At 56.5% G+C, this 18,586-nt stretch overlaps 1 protein-coding gene across 1 annotated transcript in view; it reads left to right on the top strand.

Moving 5' to 3' along the window:
• Positions 1-18,586, top strand: part of APOLTP (apolipoprotein lipid transfer particle homolog) — a 140,312-nt gene that overhangs the window by 2,665 nt on the left and 119,061 nt on the right. Inside the window, exons 2-10 of the mRNA XM_087870433.1 lie at positions 599-646; positions 1,814-1,974; positions 3,230-3,300; positions 4,983-5,148; positions 5,229-5,363; positions 5,942-6,122; positions 8,332-8,462; positions 14,092-14,195; positions 16,410-16,575. Coding sequence (XP_087726559.1) covers positions 599-646; positions 1,814-1,974; positions 3,230-3,300; positions 4,983-5,148; positions 5,229-5,363; positions 5,942-6,122; positions 8,332-8,462; positions 14,092-14,195; positions 16,410-16,575 — 1,163 coding nt within the window. The remainder of the gene's footprint in view (positions 1-598; positions 647-1,813; positions 1,975-3,229; positions 3,301-4,982; positions 5,149-5,228; positions 5,364-5,941; positions 6,123-8,331; positions 8,463-14,091; positions 14,196-16,409; positions 16,576-18,586) is intronic.

The raw sequence follows: 18,586 nt of genomic DNA on the forward strand, positions 1-18,586 counted from the left end.
ATGACTTTAGCTGTGGACGAGGAATTGTGGACATGGGGAAGAGTTAGGAGGCTACTGCCATCATTTAGGCATGAGAAGATGTGGCTTTGCCTAGAGTGATGGCCAGGGAGATGAGACACAAGGAGGGAGGGAGGGAGGGAGGAGAGGAGGGAGGCAGGGATGAAGAGATGGAGAGAGGGAGGGAGAGAGAAATGGAGGGAGGGGGAGGGGAGGGGAAGGAAAGATAGATGGAGGGAGGAAGGGGAGGGGAGGGAAAGAGATGGAGGGAGGGAGGGGAGGATGGAGGGAGGGAGGAAGGGATGGATGTAGAGGGAGGAGGGAGGGAGGGAGCAATACGGTAAAGGAGTGGAAGCACAGATGACTCCCAGTCACCAGCCTAAGCCATCAGGACAGTGGTGCCACCTCACAGGATGGGGAAGAGCAGGTTGGGTAAGGGGTGGGGAGGTCACTCCCAGCCCTACAGGAGAGAGGAGAGCGGGCGTTCTCTCTTTTCCCCTTGAGCCCTTAAACGTCCCATTCACGAGTAGGTCAGTGGCCCACGGGTTGGGGCCCTCCTCCTTCTGACCTTGCCCTCGTTCCATCTGATCTGTGGTTTCAGCCGTTCCAGATTCGCTGGCGAGACCGCCCTGCGTGACCGCGTGCACAGGTGAGCGAGTCTCCCGGGAGACCGTATCACACCTCTGGTGACCAGGAGGCAGGATGGGGTGGGGTGGTTGTGGGAACGAAGTGGACCAGCTGCCAGGTGTGATTAGGGACAGACTCGGAGGGCATGTCCCTGTTCCCAGGAGAGGCCTGTTGGGCGGAGCCAGGCCGGTTCTGGAAAGGCCATCTGGTCATCAGCAGTTAGAGAAGCAAACAGCACGCCCGAGGTAAAGCCCGTGGGCTCTGGCCTCATGCCCTGTGGTCCCCAGGTGGAATAAACATCTGTTCCGGGTGATTCTGTTTGCACTTCAGGGTGGAGCAGACGAGAGAGCCGCAGGGCAAATTCTTTGGAGGGAGAGAAGCACCCTGGGAGTGAAAGGTGTGGCTGTGTTGGAGCACAGGAAAATGTCCATTCACTTGCAAGCCCAGTGAAGGGTGGGGTGTCATAGTTGGTTTTGCAACCCCGTCACCCAGCCTAAATAGAGAGTTGGAGAAGTATAGAGCTGTTTGCTCCTGAATCAGCCCTTCCCGCCACCTCTGTGCCCCTGAGGCTGGTCTGCTTGATGGTTCTGCCCCCGTAAGAGTTCAGGGCGACCCCCTCCTAGCACACACTACTGTCCTCAGGGCAGCAGGTGAGGAGTCAGACTTCCAAGGTTGGCATCCCGGCTGTGTGACCTTGGGTGAGTGAGTTAACCTCTCTGAGCCTCCGCTTCTACCTCTGTAACATGGGGAAAATAAGAGCACCCACCTCCACGCTGGTTAAGAGGCATGAGTGGGTTCACGTGAGCGTAGATCAGTGGTTCTGAGCTGGGACGGTTGTACCCCTCAGGGATGTCTGGCAATGTCTACAGATGGTTTGGGTTATGGCAACCGGGTGTCCCATCAAGTGGGAAGAGGCCAAAGACGACATACAAAGCTCTCAGAAGGGGGCTCAGTACCTGAGAACAGCGATTCATATTTACCAAGCACTAAACTAACTGTTAATATTTTAATTTTCCTCTTTACCTTCCCGGGAGTGTGCAGCCCTCCAGCCTTCCCCTCCACAGGGAGCAGGCAGCTCAGGACCCAGGTGGAGGGAGGGAGGTGGGAACAAGGATGTCCAAATAGTCTCTGTGGAGTTGGGTCCCCGAGGGTGGGCTGTCAAGGTGACACTGTGCCCTCTGCTCTCCAGGGTCAGCTGATCCCCACCTCCCTGTGGGCACCCGATACACCTATCACTTTTCCACCAACACCAGTACTGGCCTGCAGGGGGACCCCGCAGAGGGGAGTGGCCTTGGCCTCCAAGGCTTGGTCATTGTCGACGTGCTTGGCCCGTGCCAGATGGCCTTATGGGTGAGTGTCTTTGGGCAACCTAGAGGTCACAGTGATGCTGTGGAGGGCCAAGGGGAAGCCACAGACCCCTCAGCTTTCCAATAGAGAGGAGATTTCTGAGGAATCTCAAAGTCAATAAGTCAGGACTTGGGAGGTTACATGGGAACATGGCGCCATTTTGGTTGTAGGAGGTGCCCAGGGGGGAAATAACCGTGGTTAAAAAAAGAGTGAGGGTATTCCTTGGAGCAAGTAGAGCTATGGGTTGGGCACGAGCTGTGTCTTTGGTAGGAATGAAGGTCAAAGCTGGGGAACCTGCAGATCCCAGGAATGAACAAAGCCAAACCCAGTCAAGAGCCTTGTAGACAAATGGACACACTGGAGGGGATACCCAAGGCCTGGATGGAGCCCTCAGGCCTGCCCTGGGCAACTTTATACTGGACACTGGGCCTTGCAGTGCCTGGGTCCACGGCTCGTGTTAAAGGCAAGTGGTAAGGTGGCGTGGTGGTATTGGCTCTGGGCTCTGTCGAGGCAGAATTATGAGCTAGACTTGGTGGTCCTAGGTTTTCTCTTATTAAGATTTTCCCCAGAGCTCCCTTGTGTTCTCGCAAGTGGAAGTGCCTGGCCATTCTTTCCTGTCTCCTTCCTAATGATTCTCTTGTTTTCTGAACAGACCCTCCCATCCTGCATAAATGGCCTCTTAGTTTCACTGGAGTCCTCTCTTATTCATGCTGGAGAAGCAGTTGAACTGGCTGGAGCACTTGCGGACAAGAGTTTTTAAAAAAAACCTTTTTTTTTTTTTTAATGTTTCATGTAGATCACAGGATGGGGTCTTTCATGGGGTGGCTCTGAGCTGCCTCTGAATTCTTAAGCCATCCAAAATGTCTGTTAAGCTCAGACCTGCCACTTTGTTGTCTGTCTGCTCACGTCCATCAAAATACCAGCAGCCGAATGGTTTTTTCCACAGGACCGGTTTTCACAAAGCAAATGGTGTGCTGCTGCTGACTCATTTGGTTGCTTTGTTTTTAGCATTAAAAAAAAGAAAAATTGATGGGAGCCTGGGTGGCTCAGTCAGTTGAGCATCCGACTCTTGATTTCAGCTCAGGTCACGTTCTCAGGGTCGTGAGAAGGAGCCTTTGTCGGGCTCCACATTGGACGTGGGGGCTGCTTAAGATTCTCTCCTTCTGCCCCTCCCCCTGCTTCACTCTCTCAAAAATTTAAAACATATCCCCTGGGTGTCCCAGGAGAGGTCCCTGACTCATGGTGCTTTCTGCTTCAGCTCCAGGATTTCCAGGTGACATCTATCCTGGGGTCCAAGGTGGCAGTTCTGAGGGAGTCAGAGAATGTGAGGTAAGACACTAGGCCTTGCACCTTGTGGGACTGGACGTGTGAACCCCAGACGCTCTTCCCACAGCTGCCACGTGCTGGACGCTCCAAGTTAGATGGGAAGAGTGATACCCTCTTAGGTTTGGACTTGGAGGCACCCAGACCGGATCGTCGGTGGGGACTGCCGTAGGAGCCTTGGGTGACTCTCAGTAGCCTCCGCGGTCTTCCCTTACGTGGTGGACAGAACTCACTTCCTGTTTCCCTGCCTGTCACCCCCAGCGTGCCCAGATTTTGTGTTTGTCCAGCACCCTCTGGGCATTGTCCTTGAGTACGTTCTGGAAGACACTGGGTGTCTTCCGCTAAAGCCCACCCCTCTCTCCTCCCTGTCTCTGCTGAGATGGGGGTTTTCTTGGAGACCCGTGGCCTTTCCTGTCCCAAGCTAAGCCTCCCTTTTGTGACCTGACCAAGCCTGGAATTCTCTCTCCGGCTTGTTTCCCAGGACTCCCTGGCAGTGGCCTCCGTGGCCTCAAAGCTCAGTCCAGACTGAAGACAAGCCCATCTCTGTAGATTCCTCTTCCTTTTTTATTGCAAATTCATTTGTTAAAAAAATAAAGCCTTTGTGCTGGGGTGCAGGGATGGGGGATGCTGCCGAGGGGCAGCTGGATCCCCGCCGAAAGGCGTGGGGTGGTCTCCTCCACAGGGGCATGCGGGCTATTGTCCTTGGGCTCCTCATCAGAAATGCTAAGTCAGAGGGCTGGGGGTTGTCAGCTCCTTGAGGCCCGACTGACATTTGCTATTCTGGAAGGGGCGGGCACCATTAGCATTTCTCTGGGGCCAGGCCTGAGACCCAGAGGGCTACTTCTAGAAGATCCCCAGATATTAGTTGGAGCTGGAGAGGTGGCAGTGACACTTCCGTCCCTCAAAATTCTGCCCTGCTGGCTGGACGCTGGACTTGAGCTCTATTCTACCCCCACACACAACTGGGGACTTCACCACCCGTCACCCCACTGCACCCCCATCCCTTCACCTGCCAGATGCAAGACACAGGCTCCTTCCTGCCAGGTGAGGGGTGGCCAGACGAGCACTGGGCTGAATTCTGGTCCCAGCTCCTCCCTGACTTGCTGTGTGATCCCCTTGAGTAGCCCCCCCCACCCCCCGCCCCAGGCCTCTTTTCCTCCTCTGGACAGTGATGGAGTCTCAAGTCACTTCCCGGGGTGGGGGGAATTTGAGACCCATGACCCTGGAGCCAGCCTGCCTGGGTTTGAATCCGAGCTGCTGCCCCAAACAAGTCACATTCGGGTCCCGAGCCTCAGTTTCCTCCTCTGTAATGTGTGTGTGGGGGAAGGCTGGCTCCCTCCCCGGTGGGCTGGGGAAATGAGACTGTTTGGAATTCAGAACGCTCTTGGACGTGCAGTTTTCGAGTATTTGACGCCGGGCACACACTGGTATTTCTGGTGCAAGTGTTAGTAAGGCAGGGGGCAGCTTTGAGTCAAGAGTTGGCCACCCCTTGTGTTTGATTCAGAAGTTGCTGGAGAACCCAGCTCAAGAGGGAAGCAAGGCTGTTTGGAAAGATGTGGGGGTACCCTGGGGGGCTTCCTATGCAACTGACCTATAGCAGAAGGAGCAGGGATATGTGGCCCCCACAGTGAAGAGGTGTCCTGGAGCCTTTGAGGGGCTCCGCCTGACTCCCGCCCACCCGTTCCCAGCGCGGCCCTAGGCCGCCACCCGCTGCGCTTCGTCCTGCAGGCAGGGCGTGTGGCCCGCCTGTGTCCCCGCCACGCGGAGCCTCGCTGGGCGCTGAACGTGAAGCGCGCGGTGCTGAGCCTCCTGCAGGGGCGTCCGGGCACCCGCGCCCCCCAGACCCTCGAAGAGGTGAGGCCAGGAGCCTGGAGGGGGTGGGGGCGGGGGAGGAGCCTGGGGCAGACAGGGAGCTGACGGTCCCGCTGGCCCAGGAGGACGTCCTGGGCAGGTGTCCCACCACGTACGAGCCCCATGGTGCCCAGCTGCGCAAGACCAAGGACCTGGCCCGCTGCTCCCTGCGCAGAGTGCGCTCCTCCCTGCGCTCCCAGGCTCTCCCCGGGGAGCAGGTAAGTGCCCTCGGTCCTCCCATCCACTCCCCCAGTCCCGCCTTCCTTCCCTCCTCCTTCCTCAACTCACCCCCCTGCCCCATCTACAAGTCTACATGGTTAGTCCCCTCCTTTCCCTCTTCCTTTCTCCTTCCCTCCAAACTCCTCTGCTCCCTCTGCTGCCTGCCACTTCCTCTGCTCCCCTCCTGTCCCTGCTCCCTGCAGAGCACGTGTTTTGTAAATAGTACCTTTCTGGGGAAGGATAAGAGACGATCCTTGGTGCCCTTAACTACTGTTAGACAAAGTCTGATCCCTGGCATCCCTCGCAGCTGCCTCTCCTGTTTTGCATTTTCATCCTGCGGTTTTATGACTTGCCCTGGGGTTCCTGTTCCTGGGACTTTCTTGCTTCTCTTGTGTCCCGCCCCCCCCCCCCCCCATCAGCCTTTGCTTGGGCTGCTGGTACTACAACCCCGGGTGGGGGGGCTGAGGTCCCGTGTTGAAGCCCCTGGTGTGCCCCATCTCCCTCCAGCCCTCCAGGGTTCCCTCACAGCCTGGACCTCCCCTGAGCCCCTGCCTTTCCCGCCCCCGTGGTCCAGCAGGCTGGCCTGGCCTCCCGCCTGACCTGCGTCCAGAGTTTCCAGGCTGGCGTGCTGAGGGAGGCCTCCTGCATGGAGCTGGACACTGTGGGGCCCCTCTCTGAGAAGGCAAGTGCTGTGCAGATGCGGACCCTTTCCTCGCTCACCCTGCTGCGTGCGATGTCCCTGGATCCGGCTGTCACAGGTGACCAAGGGTGGTTGTGAGGACCCTCAGAGGAGCCTCGAGATCCTCCTTTGGTGGAGGGGCTCAAGCAGGCCTAGGCTCTGTTCCTCTGTCCCTGTCTGTCTTGAACCGTTTCTGAAAACGGCTATTGTCAGGAGAGTCAGTCTCTTTTTCTAGAAGTTTCTCCAGAAGTTTCTGCCGGCTCACACGGCTCATGCTTGGTCTTGACGTTCTCCCTGGGTTGTCTTCAGTGGAGATAGAATCTTCTGCTTCCCTGCTTTTGTGAGCGAATTCTGCCTTCCATCTGATGACCTGACCATTTTGGGGGGCAAGCTGACTCAGCTTTCCTGGTTTTCTGGAAAGTCTCTGCCAACACATAGCATTCCCTGGAGCTTGGCTCTCTTCCCCAATTTTGCATGGAAAGAAAGAAGCAAGGCATGCATCTGAGGGAAAAAGATAATTTTTTGTGATTGAAAAACTTTCTCTGAATAATAAAAATGATTATTATTGCAGACACTCGGGAAGAAGGATTTACTGTGGGCCAGGAGCTGTACTGAGTGTTTTATGTGAATTATTTAATTCAGCTCTTACTATGAGCCCATTAGGAAGGTACTGTCATTAGTCACATTGTCAAATAAGGAAGCTGTGCCTCCAAGAGGTAAGAGGACTTGTCTGAGGTCGCACAGCTAGTGAGAGGCAGAGCTGAGACTCGAACCCCCAGCTCCGTTCTGTAGCCCTGGCCGGTAGCCCTTGAGCTTCTGAACCCAGGCTCACTGCACCACCTGCGGGAGAACCTGGGGCTTCCCAGCATCCTCTCTGGTGCCATGAGACACTGGCTATAAGATCCCAGCCCCACTTGCCTCCTGAGCTCTCCCTCAGGCACCATGCTAGCCGGACGGGGCATCTAGTCCTGTCAAGGCCCAGGGGCTCCCCACTATGTTGAATGAGCTTTTCATTTTTTTTTTCTTCTTTCACTAAGATAACAAGTGGTTTTATTTATTTTTTATTATTTCTTAAAAATTGTATTTGACAGAGCCAGAGAGCACAAGCAGGGTGGGGGTGGGGGAAGCCAGAGGGAAAGGGAGAAGCAGGCTCCCGGCTGAGCTGGGAGCCTGATGCAGGACTCGATCCCAGGACCCTGGGATCATGACCCGAGCCGAAGGCAGACGCTTAACTGACTGAGCCACCCAGGCGCCCCTAAAGATTTATATATTTTGAGAGAGAGAGAGCACGGGGAGGGGGAGAGGGAGAGAGAATCTCAAGCAGACTCGAGGCTGAGTGCGGAGCCCGACTCAGGGCTTGATCTCATCACCCTGAGAGCACAACCTGAGCTCAAACCAAGAGTTGGATGCTCAGCTGACTCAGCCACCCAGGCACCCCATCAGTGGTTTTATTTTTATTTTTTATTTTTAAATTAAAAAAAGTTTTAATTTACCTGCTGTACAGTTAATCCATTTATTATTTTTTAAAAAAGATTTTATTTCTTTGACACAGAGAGCACAAGCAGGGGCAGTAGCAGGCAGAGGGGGAAGGAGAAGCAGGCTCTTTGAGCCCGACACGGGGCTCGATCCCAGGACCCCGGGATGGTGACCTGAGCTGAAGGCAGATGCTTCACTGACTGAGCCCCCCAGAAGCCCCCAATTAATCCATTTAAAGCGAACAATTTGATGGCTTCTGGTATACTCAGAGTCGTACACCTACCATGGCAACCAACTTTGCAACATTTTCTTCACTCCACAAACAAATTTCACACCCGTCTGCCGTCACCCCTGTCCCCTGCAGCCCCTGGCAACCACTCCGCGTCTCTGGATTGGTCCGATCTGGATGTATCATTTAGACAGAATCACACAGTATGTGACCTTCTATAACTAGTTTCTTTCACTCTGGGTGTTTCAAGTTTTGTCCACATTGTAGCAGCTGTCTGACCTTTTTATTTCGGAATAACCTTGGGTTGCGTGGATGGACTTTTCTTGTTTTCTCTGTCAATCCAAGAGGGCTTTGGAGTTAGCCTGTTTGGCCACCGCTCACAGATGGGTATAAAGGTTGTTCCCCATCTTTTGCTGGTAGCAACAATGGTGCCGTGACTGTCCTTGTGCTTACCCCCCCCAACCCCTTGTCAGAAGCATGCAGAAGGAAGCATTGGTAGGGTTGGGGGCGGCTCTCAGGGGACATTCTTCTCATTCTGGCTTTCCTCCATATGGTCATCCCCATCTAGTGCCTCCCACATCAGATCCGGACGATGGAGATGTTACTCCAAGCAGCCTCTTATACGAATGGGAGGAAACACAGTCTCAAGCTACAGTGGTCACAGCGGCCACGTCAGTGAGGAAGCTGTGCCTGGCTCAGACCACAAGCTTTGAGGTAAGTGCTTTCTCCAGCCCTAAGCCAGAATCTGGCGTGGGTCCCAGGGACGCCCTCTCTTTTTTGCCAAATCCTTTATGGTCTGCTCTACTTGATGTTCAGGATCAGGGCTGCTACGTATGGTTGCTCAGGTTGTGTACAGCACAGCTGTGCCTGGTTACAAAAGCAAAAGGAGGGGAAGAGATCTAACCTGTGTGTGCCAAACCTTGTGCCCCAGTACAGGTATGATATGAGCAAAGAGGAGACCTTTCTTTCATCTGTATATGGACAAATAGTCCTGTTGGGGTCTCATGCTATCTTTCTGAACGGGGTAAGGATGTGGCTGAGCACTTTGGACAAGGGGTCTCAAGCAGAAGACATTGGAGATGAGACCTGGGGGTGTCTCTTTAAAATCAAGGGGAGGGGCGCCTGGGTGGCACAGCAGTTGGGCGTCTGCCTTCGGCTCAGGGCGTGATCCCAGCGTTATGGGATCGAGCCCCACATCAGGCTCCTCCGCTATGAGCCTGCTTCTTCCTCTCCCACTCCCCCTGCTTGTGTTCCCTCTCTCGCTGGCTGTCTCTAATAAATGAATGAAGTCTTAAAAAATAAATAAAATCAAGGGAAGAAAGAACTCTGAAAAAAGCTTGGAAAGGACCAGAGTCTGGAGCCTGAGCCCTGAGGACGGGTCTGGGGAGCAGGTCACCTAGCATCGCTGGAGCTGGACAGTGAGGACCAGCAGGGCTGGCTCCTGCAGGTCCTCATGGTCAGGATGATTTCTAGAATGTTCCAGGTACATAGCAATCTTTGTCCCACCATCCCTGCCATTCACAGCTCTGGGTGCCCCCACCAGTGACATTTTGGAGACTCACCACAGCCATGATTTCTGCCCCATCTCAGAGTCGCTGCTGACTTAGCGTGAGAGCCAGGGCCTCTCCTGGAAGGCATGAGAGATGAGGGATTTTTGATTCAGGCCTCAGCACCTGTGTGCTGAGAAGAGCAGAAAGGGGTGTTTTCCCTCTGATCCCTTAACTGCCTGGGAGGGTTCACACTGTCCTTGTTTGTTTATCCCGGATAATACCTGTTTCAGTGGCTGCTTACGCAGGACCCAGGATTTGGGGAACTGAAATTGGTCATTCAGGGGCCGGGCAGAGCAGGGCCCCTGTCTCCAGCTGTAGGAATGGTGCCAAGTGTCCCAGGCACACCCTCGCCCTCCAAAGCTTTCCGGCAGCACTTGGGTGTGGGGGCTCCTCAGATATGCAGATGACCACACCCTGAGCCTCGATATTCTGACCTGGCAGGTGGGGGCTGGGAACAGGTGTCTGGGTGCACCGCTCTGGGTTTCTCTGTGTTTCTCACGCAGAGTAGGGACACACGAGGATGTTGGGAGGCCGGTGCCCAGCCAGCCGTAGCCCTCAGGTCCAGCAGCACCTTAGGCTGGAATTCTTGGCACCAAAGTGCCTCCTGGGAGTCCTGCCTTGGCGAGGTGAAGTGTTTGCTCTGGAGCTTGGAGAGACTGGGCCAGAGCCATCGGCGGGGGGTGGGGTGGGGGTGGGGTGTTGGTTGGCCTCCATCTCCAGGGGCAGGGCTGAGACCAGCAGACCCCTGTGTCCTGCTGGGCTTCAGGAACACCTGGGGTGCTTGAGCGGGGAGGCCTACACACCTGTGAACCGAGTGTCCTGGGCCCCGGGGGGCAGGGGGGAACAGGTAGAGCAGGGAAGGAGGGCGAGGGGCAACAAAGTTCCTGCATGGGGTGCAATTTGAAATGATGGATGGCCTGGGAGGCCTCCCTGGGGATGTGACCTTGAGTAGGGCTTTGAAGTTGCTGTGCAGTGGGCTGTGTGGATGTAGGGTGGGGGGTTGGGGGGATAACAGTGGTGGAGGGAGGGCCACAGCACATACGCTCCAGGGTGGGAGCTCCTGCTGGGGGAGTTCGAGTTTGAGTGGCCTGGGGAAGGGGGGGGCGGAGGGGGGCGGTGGCTGCAGCCGGGTGGGGAGGGCGGGAGGGGACCAGGGTCAGCCCCTTGGCAGAGCACACAGGGCACTTGTTCTCGGGGTAGTGGGGAGCCTTGGAGGGTGTTGTGCAGAGGAGGGAGGTCACGGTCTGATGTGCATTTTAAGGCTCACCCACCTCCAAGGCTGGAGAACAGACTGAGGGCCAGGTGGATGCCAGAGCCCCGCTAAGAGCTGTTGCAGCAATGTGGGGGGGACATGACAGGAAGGAGGGTGGTCTGGGGTGGCGGGTGGGAGGTGAGGAGAGAAGGACCGGATTCAGACAGACACTGAGGCAGCACGTATTTTTATAGTATGTTGAATACATAGACTACACGATAGTCTCGACTACGTGTTAAACGTGTAGTTGAATATCTTGAACCCAGACTATTCGAGACGTGGACACTGAGTGCATGTTGCACGCACGCGCACACACGCGTGCACACGCTGTGCATTCTGTGCGAGGATTGATGCGCAGCAGACACCCCTGCAGCTGGGTCGTCGCTGTTCCAGGAGCCGGGCTCCCAGCTTCTCGATCCAGTGGGCCTCACCCGGGGCTTTCGTGGGAGTCAGAGAGCAGCCCACAGCCAAGGGGCCATCTGCCTCACGAGGGGGTCCTCCCGGCCACCGGCCGGTAACTGACAGGGCCAGCTGTCGCCCTGGGCAGCCTGGCCCCACAGCGGGGTTCCTACCTTGACACGACTGGCGCCTTGGGCCGGATCGTTCTTTACTGTGGGGGCCATCCTGTGCATTGTAGGCTGATAGTGGCACCCTTTCCCCAATTGTGACCCCTGAAAATGTCTCCGGGTGGTGCCCGGTATCCCGCTTTGAGAATGGCCGCTCTGCAGCCCAGGCGATAACCATCGTGCTGCTGATATGCAGGGCGCGCTGGGCGGCCACAGCACAGGCCCGCTTCCTCCTGTCTGGCCTCGGGAGTGCACTCTGACCCCCACGGGCATCTCCCCGGGGAGATGGTCCCGGCAAGGCGGGCCCCGAGGGCGCAGGGCGGTGGCTCTGTATTCATAGCCCAAGAAAGGAAGTAAATGGTTCTCACTAGGGAGGTGCCCCGCGCTGGGGGTGAGTTGCTGAGGACCTTGTTCCTGAAAATGGCTTTTCAGGGATGCCTCAGTGCACACCAAGCACCTCCTGGGCCCCCCGGGGGGCTGAGAGGGCCCCGCCTGGTTGCCTGGGGGATCGGCCACCCTGGCTTCAGCGTGGAATGCCCTTGCCCCTCCCCATTGTTGGTGGGCAGGAGACAAGGTTGTTTTTTTCAGTCTGGAAACAAAACCAGGACTCTGTTCAATAGAGAGCAAATTCCCCAGCCTGACCCTCCGCAGAGAGGCCCAGGAGCTTCGACGTGGGGGGCAGCAGGCTGCGTAGCCACGAGCATCAGTGGGTGAGGCGGGAGGAGGCCCTGAGAGAAGCAGGGGTGGGTCGGCTGCCCCCCTGCCACCACCAGCAGGGAGGATGCCCGGGAGAGGGCACGGCTCATGGTTGCCATCTGGTATTCTAAGAGTAGGGAGCCCAACGCACGGGTCTTTATTAAATGCCAACTGTGTACAGCCAAGTGTTTGAGAGACGGTGTGGACCGTGGTGTACGAGAGCTGACGGTAGGAACCCTGCAGGCTGGTGGTTAAATGCAGCCATTATCAATGATTGAATTAGAAATAAGTTCCACTAGACCCAAAGGTAGTGAGTCCTCAAAACTGTCGCTTGCCTGTGACCCCACACTGGAGGTCGTTTGCACCTGCCGTCGCTGCACGTGGAAATAGGACGTGCTCTGGCGCCTCCATGCTGCTCTGCCCGAGTCTGCGTCCAGGGACAGCATGTGGACAGCTGGAGAGGGGCCACAGTGGGAGTATTGGCACCCTGGACGTCGGCAGAGGCTACAAATCCGGCTTTCCTTTTCCTTGTGTTTTTCTGTTTGTTTGTTTGTTTTGTTATCCCCCTACCACCCCCACCCCCCACCGGGCCAGAGGACACTGGTTAAGAGTGTGGGTTTGGGAGCTAAGTGGCCTGAGTTCAGTTCTTGACTCAGTGCTGAGACCACCGGCACCTGACTTCACTGCTCAGAGTCTCGAATCTTCTCTGCTAAGTGGGATAGTGACAGCCGTTCCCCATAGGGTGTCACGAAGGTCAAATGAGACTCTGCACGCACACGGCCTAGACCGGTGCCTGGCAACACGCAGAGGCTCCGTGCGAAGCGACCGCTGCTGGTCGTGGTAGTATCGCGTGTTCTTGGTATTAGTGCATAGGCTTTCCCCTTCTCTCCCTGCTGGAGGGGAAACCGGGATGAACTGCTGAGATCCTTCCTGCCATGCCTGGCTCTGGAAAGCTAGTCCTGATGCCAACACTTGGGGCTGGAGGCCTCCCTGGAGGAGGAGGAGCGCCTGGCCAGGCACAGCAGTATGCATCCTTGCCGGAGGGCTTAAAAGCCCAGAGAATCTTGGGTGTTACTGGGGAAAGGCAGCCCCCAGCTGGAAGGAAGTGGAGCTGAGCCCATCCAGAAGGTGGGCAGCAGGCCTGGAATCGAGAGGCCCCTGGGCAGCTGCCCCCAGCTGGGGGTCAGAGAGTCTGTAAGGCCGACAGCAGTCAGGGCCAGCCTCGATGGTGGCAGTCACTCCCCACACAAGGGGCTGGCTTGGGTGTCCTGCACAAGGAAGCTAAGGCAGAGCTAAGGGTAGCCACCAGCTCTGCTGACAGAAGGCATGTTACGGGAATGCTGCCTGGACCCCCCAGAGTCGTGCTGGGAGGAGAGGGGGATAGGCTGAGCTGGCCTGTGAGGGGCCTGGTTTGCAGCCTGTGTCTTGCTGAGCGGAGCTGTGTGCCCGGGAACTGGGTCCCCACCGCTCACGGCACGGGAGGCCCGAAGCGAGACATGCTGCTCCCAGACCCCCAGGGTAGTCCTGGGGACCTGGCTGGCTGGGTGTGGGGGTGGGAGGGGTTGCTCAGTCCTGGCCTTGGCCAAGCCTGGGGAAAGCAAGGGGGCTGCCAGCAGGGAGCCAGGACCAAACCATATATCTCTTAAAATCTAAGGAGTGCGTGCTCTGGATACAGCCCTTTATTTCCTTGGGCGTGTTTGGACCCTCAGAGGCTGTGCTGGTCAGGCCTGCAGACAAGAGACAGAACCTGCAAAGCCATTCGTAGCCATCACTGCTCGTAATTCTGAAAAACGTCCTCGTTTTTCAGTTTCTTTTCTCACTCGTATATTTTTTTCGTTGAAAATGTCAGGAAAGATTGCCACCTTACTGTATGAAATCTGCTAAGACTCCTTGTAATAACTAGATCGTGGCCGTGGTGAACAATTACTGAGCTTTCATTAGAGCGTAAAGCCCACAAATGCAGGTATCGTGTCTGTTTTTCTCCCCGCCGTGTCCCTAGCCCCTAGTACAGGGCCCAGCACATACTAGGTGCCTAATAAATGCTTGTCAAAGAAGAATAATGGGCCAGCCTGCGTGCCAGGGATTCCGTGGACAGAAACCTAGGCACGTGGCCTCATTTCACTGGGTCCCAGGACACCTTAGGTCGAAGGTGCTAATGCATTTCCCACTTTCTTTGCAGTCCTGCGCAAAGGCAGGGGAATGGCTGAGATGACCCTGCACCCCTGCCCCCGGGTTGCTGCGTTGCCCGGTCTCTCACGCTGCCCCCCTCTGATTCCCAGGCCGCAGAACTGTTCCTGACGCTGGTGTCTGAGCTCCAGGGCCTCTCCCCAGATGAGCTGATGGAAATCTGGCAACAGTCTTCCTTTAAATGCCGGGACAACTGGTAAGGACCTTTCTGTGGGGAGGAGGGGGACCAGCAGCTGGCTGGTGGTCCTGGGGGGGCTGGGTGGTCTTGACACTGTCCCAGGTCCCCACTGAGGGCTGGATGGTAATATCTCCTCTCCTCTCATCCCTGGGATATTGCCTTGTCCTTCAGTCTGGGGATGGCTGCCAAGAAGGAGATTAAGCGGGGAGCTTGGAGGTTCCCACGGGCCGAGCCCTCTTGGGACTAAAGCTGAAGGGCCGACAGAATAAATACAGTCTTTGTTCTCTCCCCAGACTGGGACCCTCTTGCCAGAGCTGGAATTAGCATTCCAATGTGCCTTGGGTACCCTTCTGCCCGTGGGTGGGGTGCCGGCCAGGCTGGGATCCCACCACCTGGACTCTGCTGATGTGGGGCCAGCAAGGGGGTGCATAGGGACCCCGGGTGCCAAGGGGGAGGTGTCCGAGGAGCTCTGTGAGCTCAGGGCTGTGTGGGGGGCAGGAGAAGCTTGGGGCTCCTTCCCGAAGTCTAGCCACTCTCCAGGCCCCTGAGATCCAGACGTCGGGGACTTTCTCAAAGGCTTTCGAAAATATCTCAAAAAGGTTATCAGCTCCAAAATATGAAAGGAAGAAAAAACCCTGCAAAATCAGCATTACCAAATGTCTAACTGCATGAGTGCGGCACCGAACGGCTAAGGCATGGTCAGGCTGCTTCTGAAACCCTCTCTCTGTATTCTCTCATTTATTTTTATTTTTATGTTTTTAAAGAATTATTTGTATATTCATTTGAGAGAGACCAAGAATGCGTGGAGAGGGGCAGAGGGGGAGAGAGTCTCTTAAGCAGGCTTCATGCTGAGCACGGAGCCCAACACGGGGCTTGATCTCACGACCCCGAGATCATGACCTGAGCCGAAATCAAAAGTTGGACGCCTAACCTCCTGAGCCACATGGTGCCCTGTGTTCTCTCATTTAACTCCACTAGGACACTGTGGGGTAGGTGGCTTGATTATAGTCCTACTTTACGCTTGTGGAAGGAAGCCAAGACACAGAGGAGTTAGGAGACTGGCCTAGAGTCACACAGCAGAGCTGGGATTTGAACCCAGGTGGTCTGGGCTTCTCCATCTGGTACCTATGGGCTTAGAGAGAAGTGATGTTGGACTAGGCACGTCGTAATTGTGTCTGATGTAGGCAAGGCCTGGAGTCTTTGGGAGGAACTGCCTGCTTCCTCGGTGACGTACATCCTGCCCGCTGCTCGGGATTTTCCTACAAGCCCATGTCTCACGTGTCCACGTAGATGGTGGGAGTCAGGGAGGCGGGAGACCCATCCCAAATCCAGGAGTTGCTGTGAAGACAGATCCTCTTGGAGTTCTCTTGCCCCTGCTGCCTCCACTTCTGGCCTGAGCGTGGTTCCCTGGGGCCCAAAGCTTTAGGGAAAAGAGGAGGTACGAGGGTGGGAGGTGGGAAGAACAGGAAGGATGTTACTCAGACGAAGTGACCTCTGTGTTCCCAGGGCCTCCCGGGTATGACAGGGCAGGCTCATTCATCAGCATTCCCATTTTCTAGATGAGCAAACTGAGGCCAGAGACCGTTTACAGGCAGAGGGTGTGTATGTGGGTCGGGGTGGGGTGTTGGGTCCTCCGCAGTCACAGGTATCAGTCATCCAGGTGGTGGGTGGCCCTGTCCACCCACAGCTGTGCACCTTGCTGGCTCATGGTGCCTCCCGTTTCTGCTGTGCCCCGGGGACCCTCCTCCCATTCGGTCACGTCCCTACTCAGAGCCACCGTTGCATAGACGTTACAATCCTTTTCTGAGCTTCTGAACCTTGCTGCGGTCTCAGAAAAGCAAAGAAGACTCCTGATGTTGACCTTGGGGGCAGAGCAGTAGCAGCAACCTGCCAGCTCTTGGTTCCTGTTCGATGGCAGGTCCTTGCTCCTTGGTGACTGTGGCAGCTGTTAGCAGAGCAGTGGGCAGGGCTCGTGTTCCCCGAAGCCGCTGTTTCCTAGGGTGGGCAGACCTGCCAGGATTTGGACTGGCTGCTCTTGTCCCCGTGGGCCCTAAAAGGTCCCAGGCCTGGCTCGGCCCTTTCCAAGGTGTGTGATCCCGGACACGTGCCCGTCACACTTCTGGGAGCCTCCAAGTGTTCCCGGGATGACCGGAGTCAGCCTGGGCACGAGGCCTGGAAGGCGCTCCGCAGGTGAGCCACTCCGTGACGTCCCTCGGTGTCTCTTGATCTCAGGCCACCGCTGGTGGACGCCCTGCCGTCCTGTGGCACCGAGGCCTGTGTGGGCCTCATGAAGGACCTCATCGTGTCCGGGGAGGTGGAGGCGGACGAGATAGAGGCATGGCTCTGGTCGTTGGCCTTCGTCCCGCAGCCCACGGATGCCATGGTCCACACGCTGCTGGTGAGTCCCTGCTCCCCCACCCGGCCCCGTGTCATCCTCCCCCCTGGGCTGCTGATGGATGCAGGGGGTGACCTTCTCCTGGTGCCTGTGGGGACAGAGCAGAGAGATCTTGGGTTTGAGTCTCAACAGTGTTCCCCCCAGCTGTGTGATGCTGAGCAAGTGACCTAAGCTCTCTGAGCCCGTTTTCTGATCTGGGAGACGGGGTTGAAACAAGTACCTGCCTCCTGGGCTGGTGATGCCCATGAATCGACTCTCCCGGAGTCTGGCACAGCGTCTGAGCACTTTACATGAGAGCTGCTCTCGTTGTCGTGAACAAGTAAGTCTACTGAGTTTTGAGGCCCAGGAATGCGTGTGAAGGTAGGCCGAGGATTTGCAACAACCTGGAGGTCTTGGTTAACCCTGACGAGGCCTCTGGGAGGAGGTGCGTTGATGGCGCCCGTGTTGCAGGAAACTGAGGCCCCAGGAGGCTGGCAGCTGGCCTGAGGTGAGGCAGCTGCTGCCCCTTCTCCACGGGGTGTGTCCTCACTTGCCCTGGGGGCCCCGTCCCTCGTCACTCCTCACCCTGCTGTGCCGGGCTGGTGGTGGGCGACGGTTCAGAGGACACCGGCGGGGAGCAGGGGTGATCCAAATTCGGATCCAGCTCTGTCCCTGACCACGAGGACCTCCAGCCAGGCACTAAACTTTTCTGTGCCTCAGTTTCCCCATCGTCTGGTGGGGGTAACATATAGGGAGCCTCTGTAGATTGAGGAGCTGGGATGTGGGCCAAGTGTCATGCATGTGGCAGGTGTCGCTGCTGTGACCCTGGGTCAGGGATATGTGGTGGGCAGAGCCGGCGGGCTCCCCCGGCTCATAGAGCCCACGATCTTCGTCACCTGCCTCACCTGTCCTCCAGACCAGAACTCGCACCCCTCTGGACGGGTTTGCTCATTCTCCGGTCTGGTCCGCAAAGATGTGTGCGTGCCAGGTGCCTGCCGGGCCTGTACTGGGGGTGCAGGCTTGCTTTTTGCAGCCTGGAAGGGGTGGGGGCAGGAAGGGGTGAAGGGCCAGGAAAAAGAGGGAGGGGGGAAGATAAGGACGGAGGAGGGAGATGGGAGGCAGGTAAGAGAGTATTTTATACACTTTTTACCGTGGAGTAATTTTAGGTGTTCAGAGGCGTTTCGAAGCCTCGTACAGAGTTCCCATGTTTCCGTGGCTCAGTTCCCCACAGTCAACGCCAATGTCCCCAGGGTGTACTTCTCACATCCGAGAGACTGATGGAACCAAACTCTAGTGGTTCAGATCCCAACACCTTCCCCACACGCCCCGTCTGTTGCACGGTCCCAACCAGGGTACCCTGTCGCAGGGAGGGGGTGCGTGTCTTAAATTACACATTAAACTACACAATCAGGAGACTGCATTACTCTAAAGTGCCCTGTTGGACGGTTTTACACCTGCTCAGCCACTCCTAGGAGAGGATCAGAGGACATTTCCCGCTTCCCCCTCACTTCTCATGCCCCTCCCTGTCCATGACGCCAAAGGTCACAGGGATGCTGACCTTTCTGGCCATCGCTTGGTTTTGCCTGCTCTTGACCTTTACCCCATGAACTCATGTGCACCTGGAGTCTGGCTTTTTTTTTTTTTTTAAAGATTTTTATTTATTTATTCGACAGAGATAGAGACAGCCAGCGAGAGAGGGAACACAAGCAGGGGGAGTGGGAGAGGAAGAAGCAGGCTCCCAGCGGAGGAGCCTGACGTGGGGCTCGATCCCAGAACGCCGGGATCACGCCCTGAGCCGAAGGCAGACGCTTAACCGCTGTGCCACCCAGGCGCCCCTGGAGTCTGGCTTCTTTCTTCTGTATTCTTCATGACACTCGTCCGAGATGTGCGTGCGTGCGCGGCCTCTGTTCCGCTCTGGGCCGCATTCTCCCTCTTTGCTGTTTCTTGTCTTAACGGTGTCTCTGGAGGAACAGGGGCGGACGTTCCTGCCTTGCGAAGTCCAGCCTAGCATCTTTCCGAGCTGGCGCTTCACCTC

This window comes from Ursus americanus, chromosome 2, assembly GCF_024610735.1.
Source record: "Ursus americanus isolate L20-20 chromosome 2, mUrsAme1.1.p, whole genome shotgun sequence".
NCBI classification, from domain to species: Eukaryota; Metazoa; Chordata; class Mammalia; order Carnivora; family Ursidae; genus Ursus; species Ursus americanus.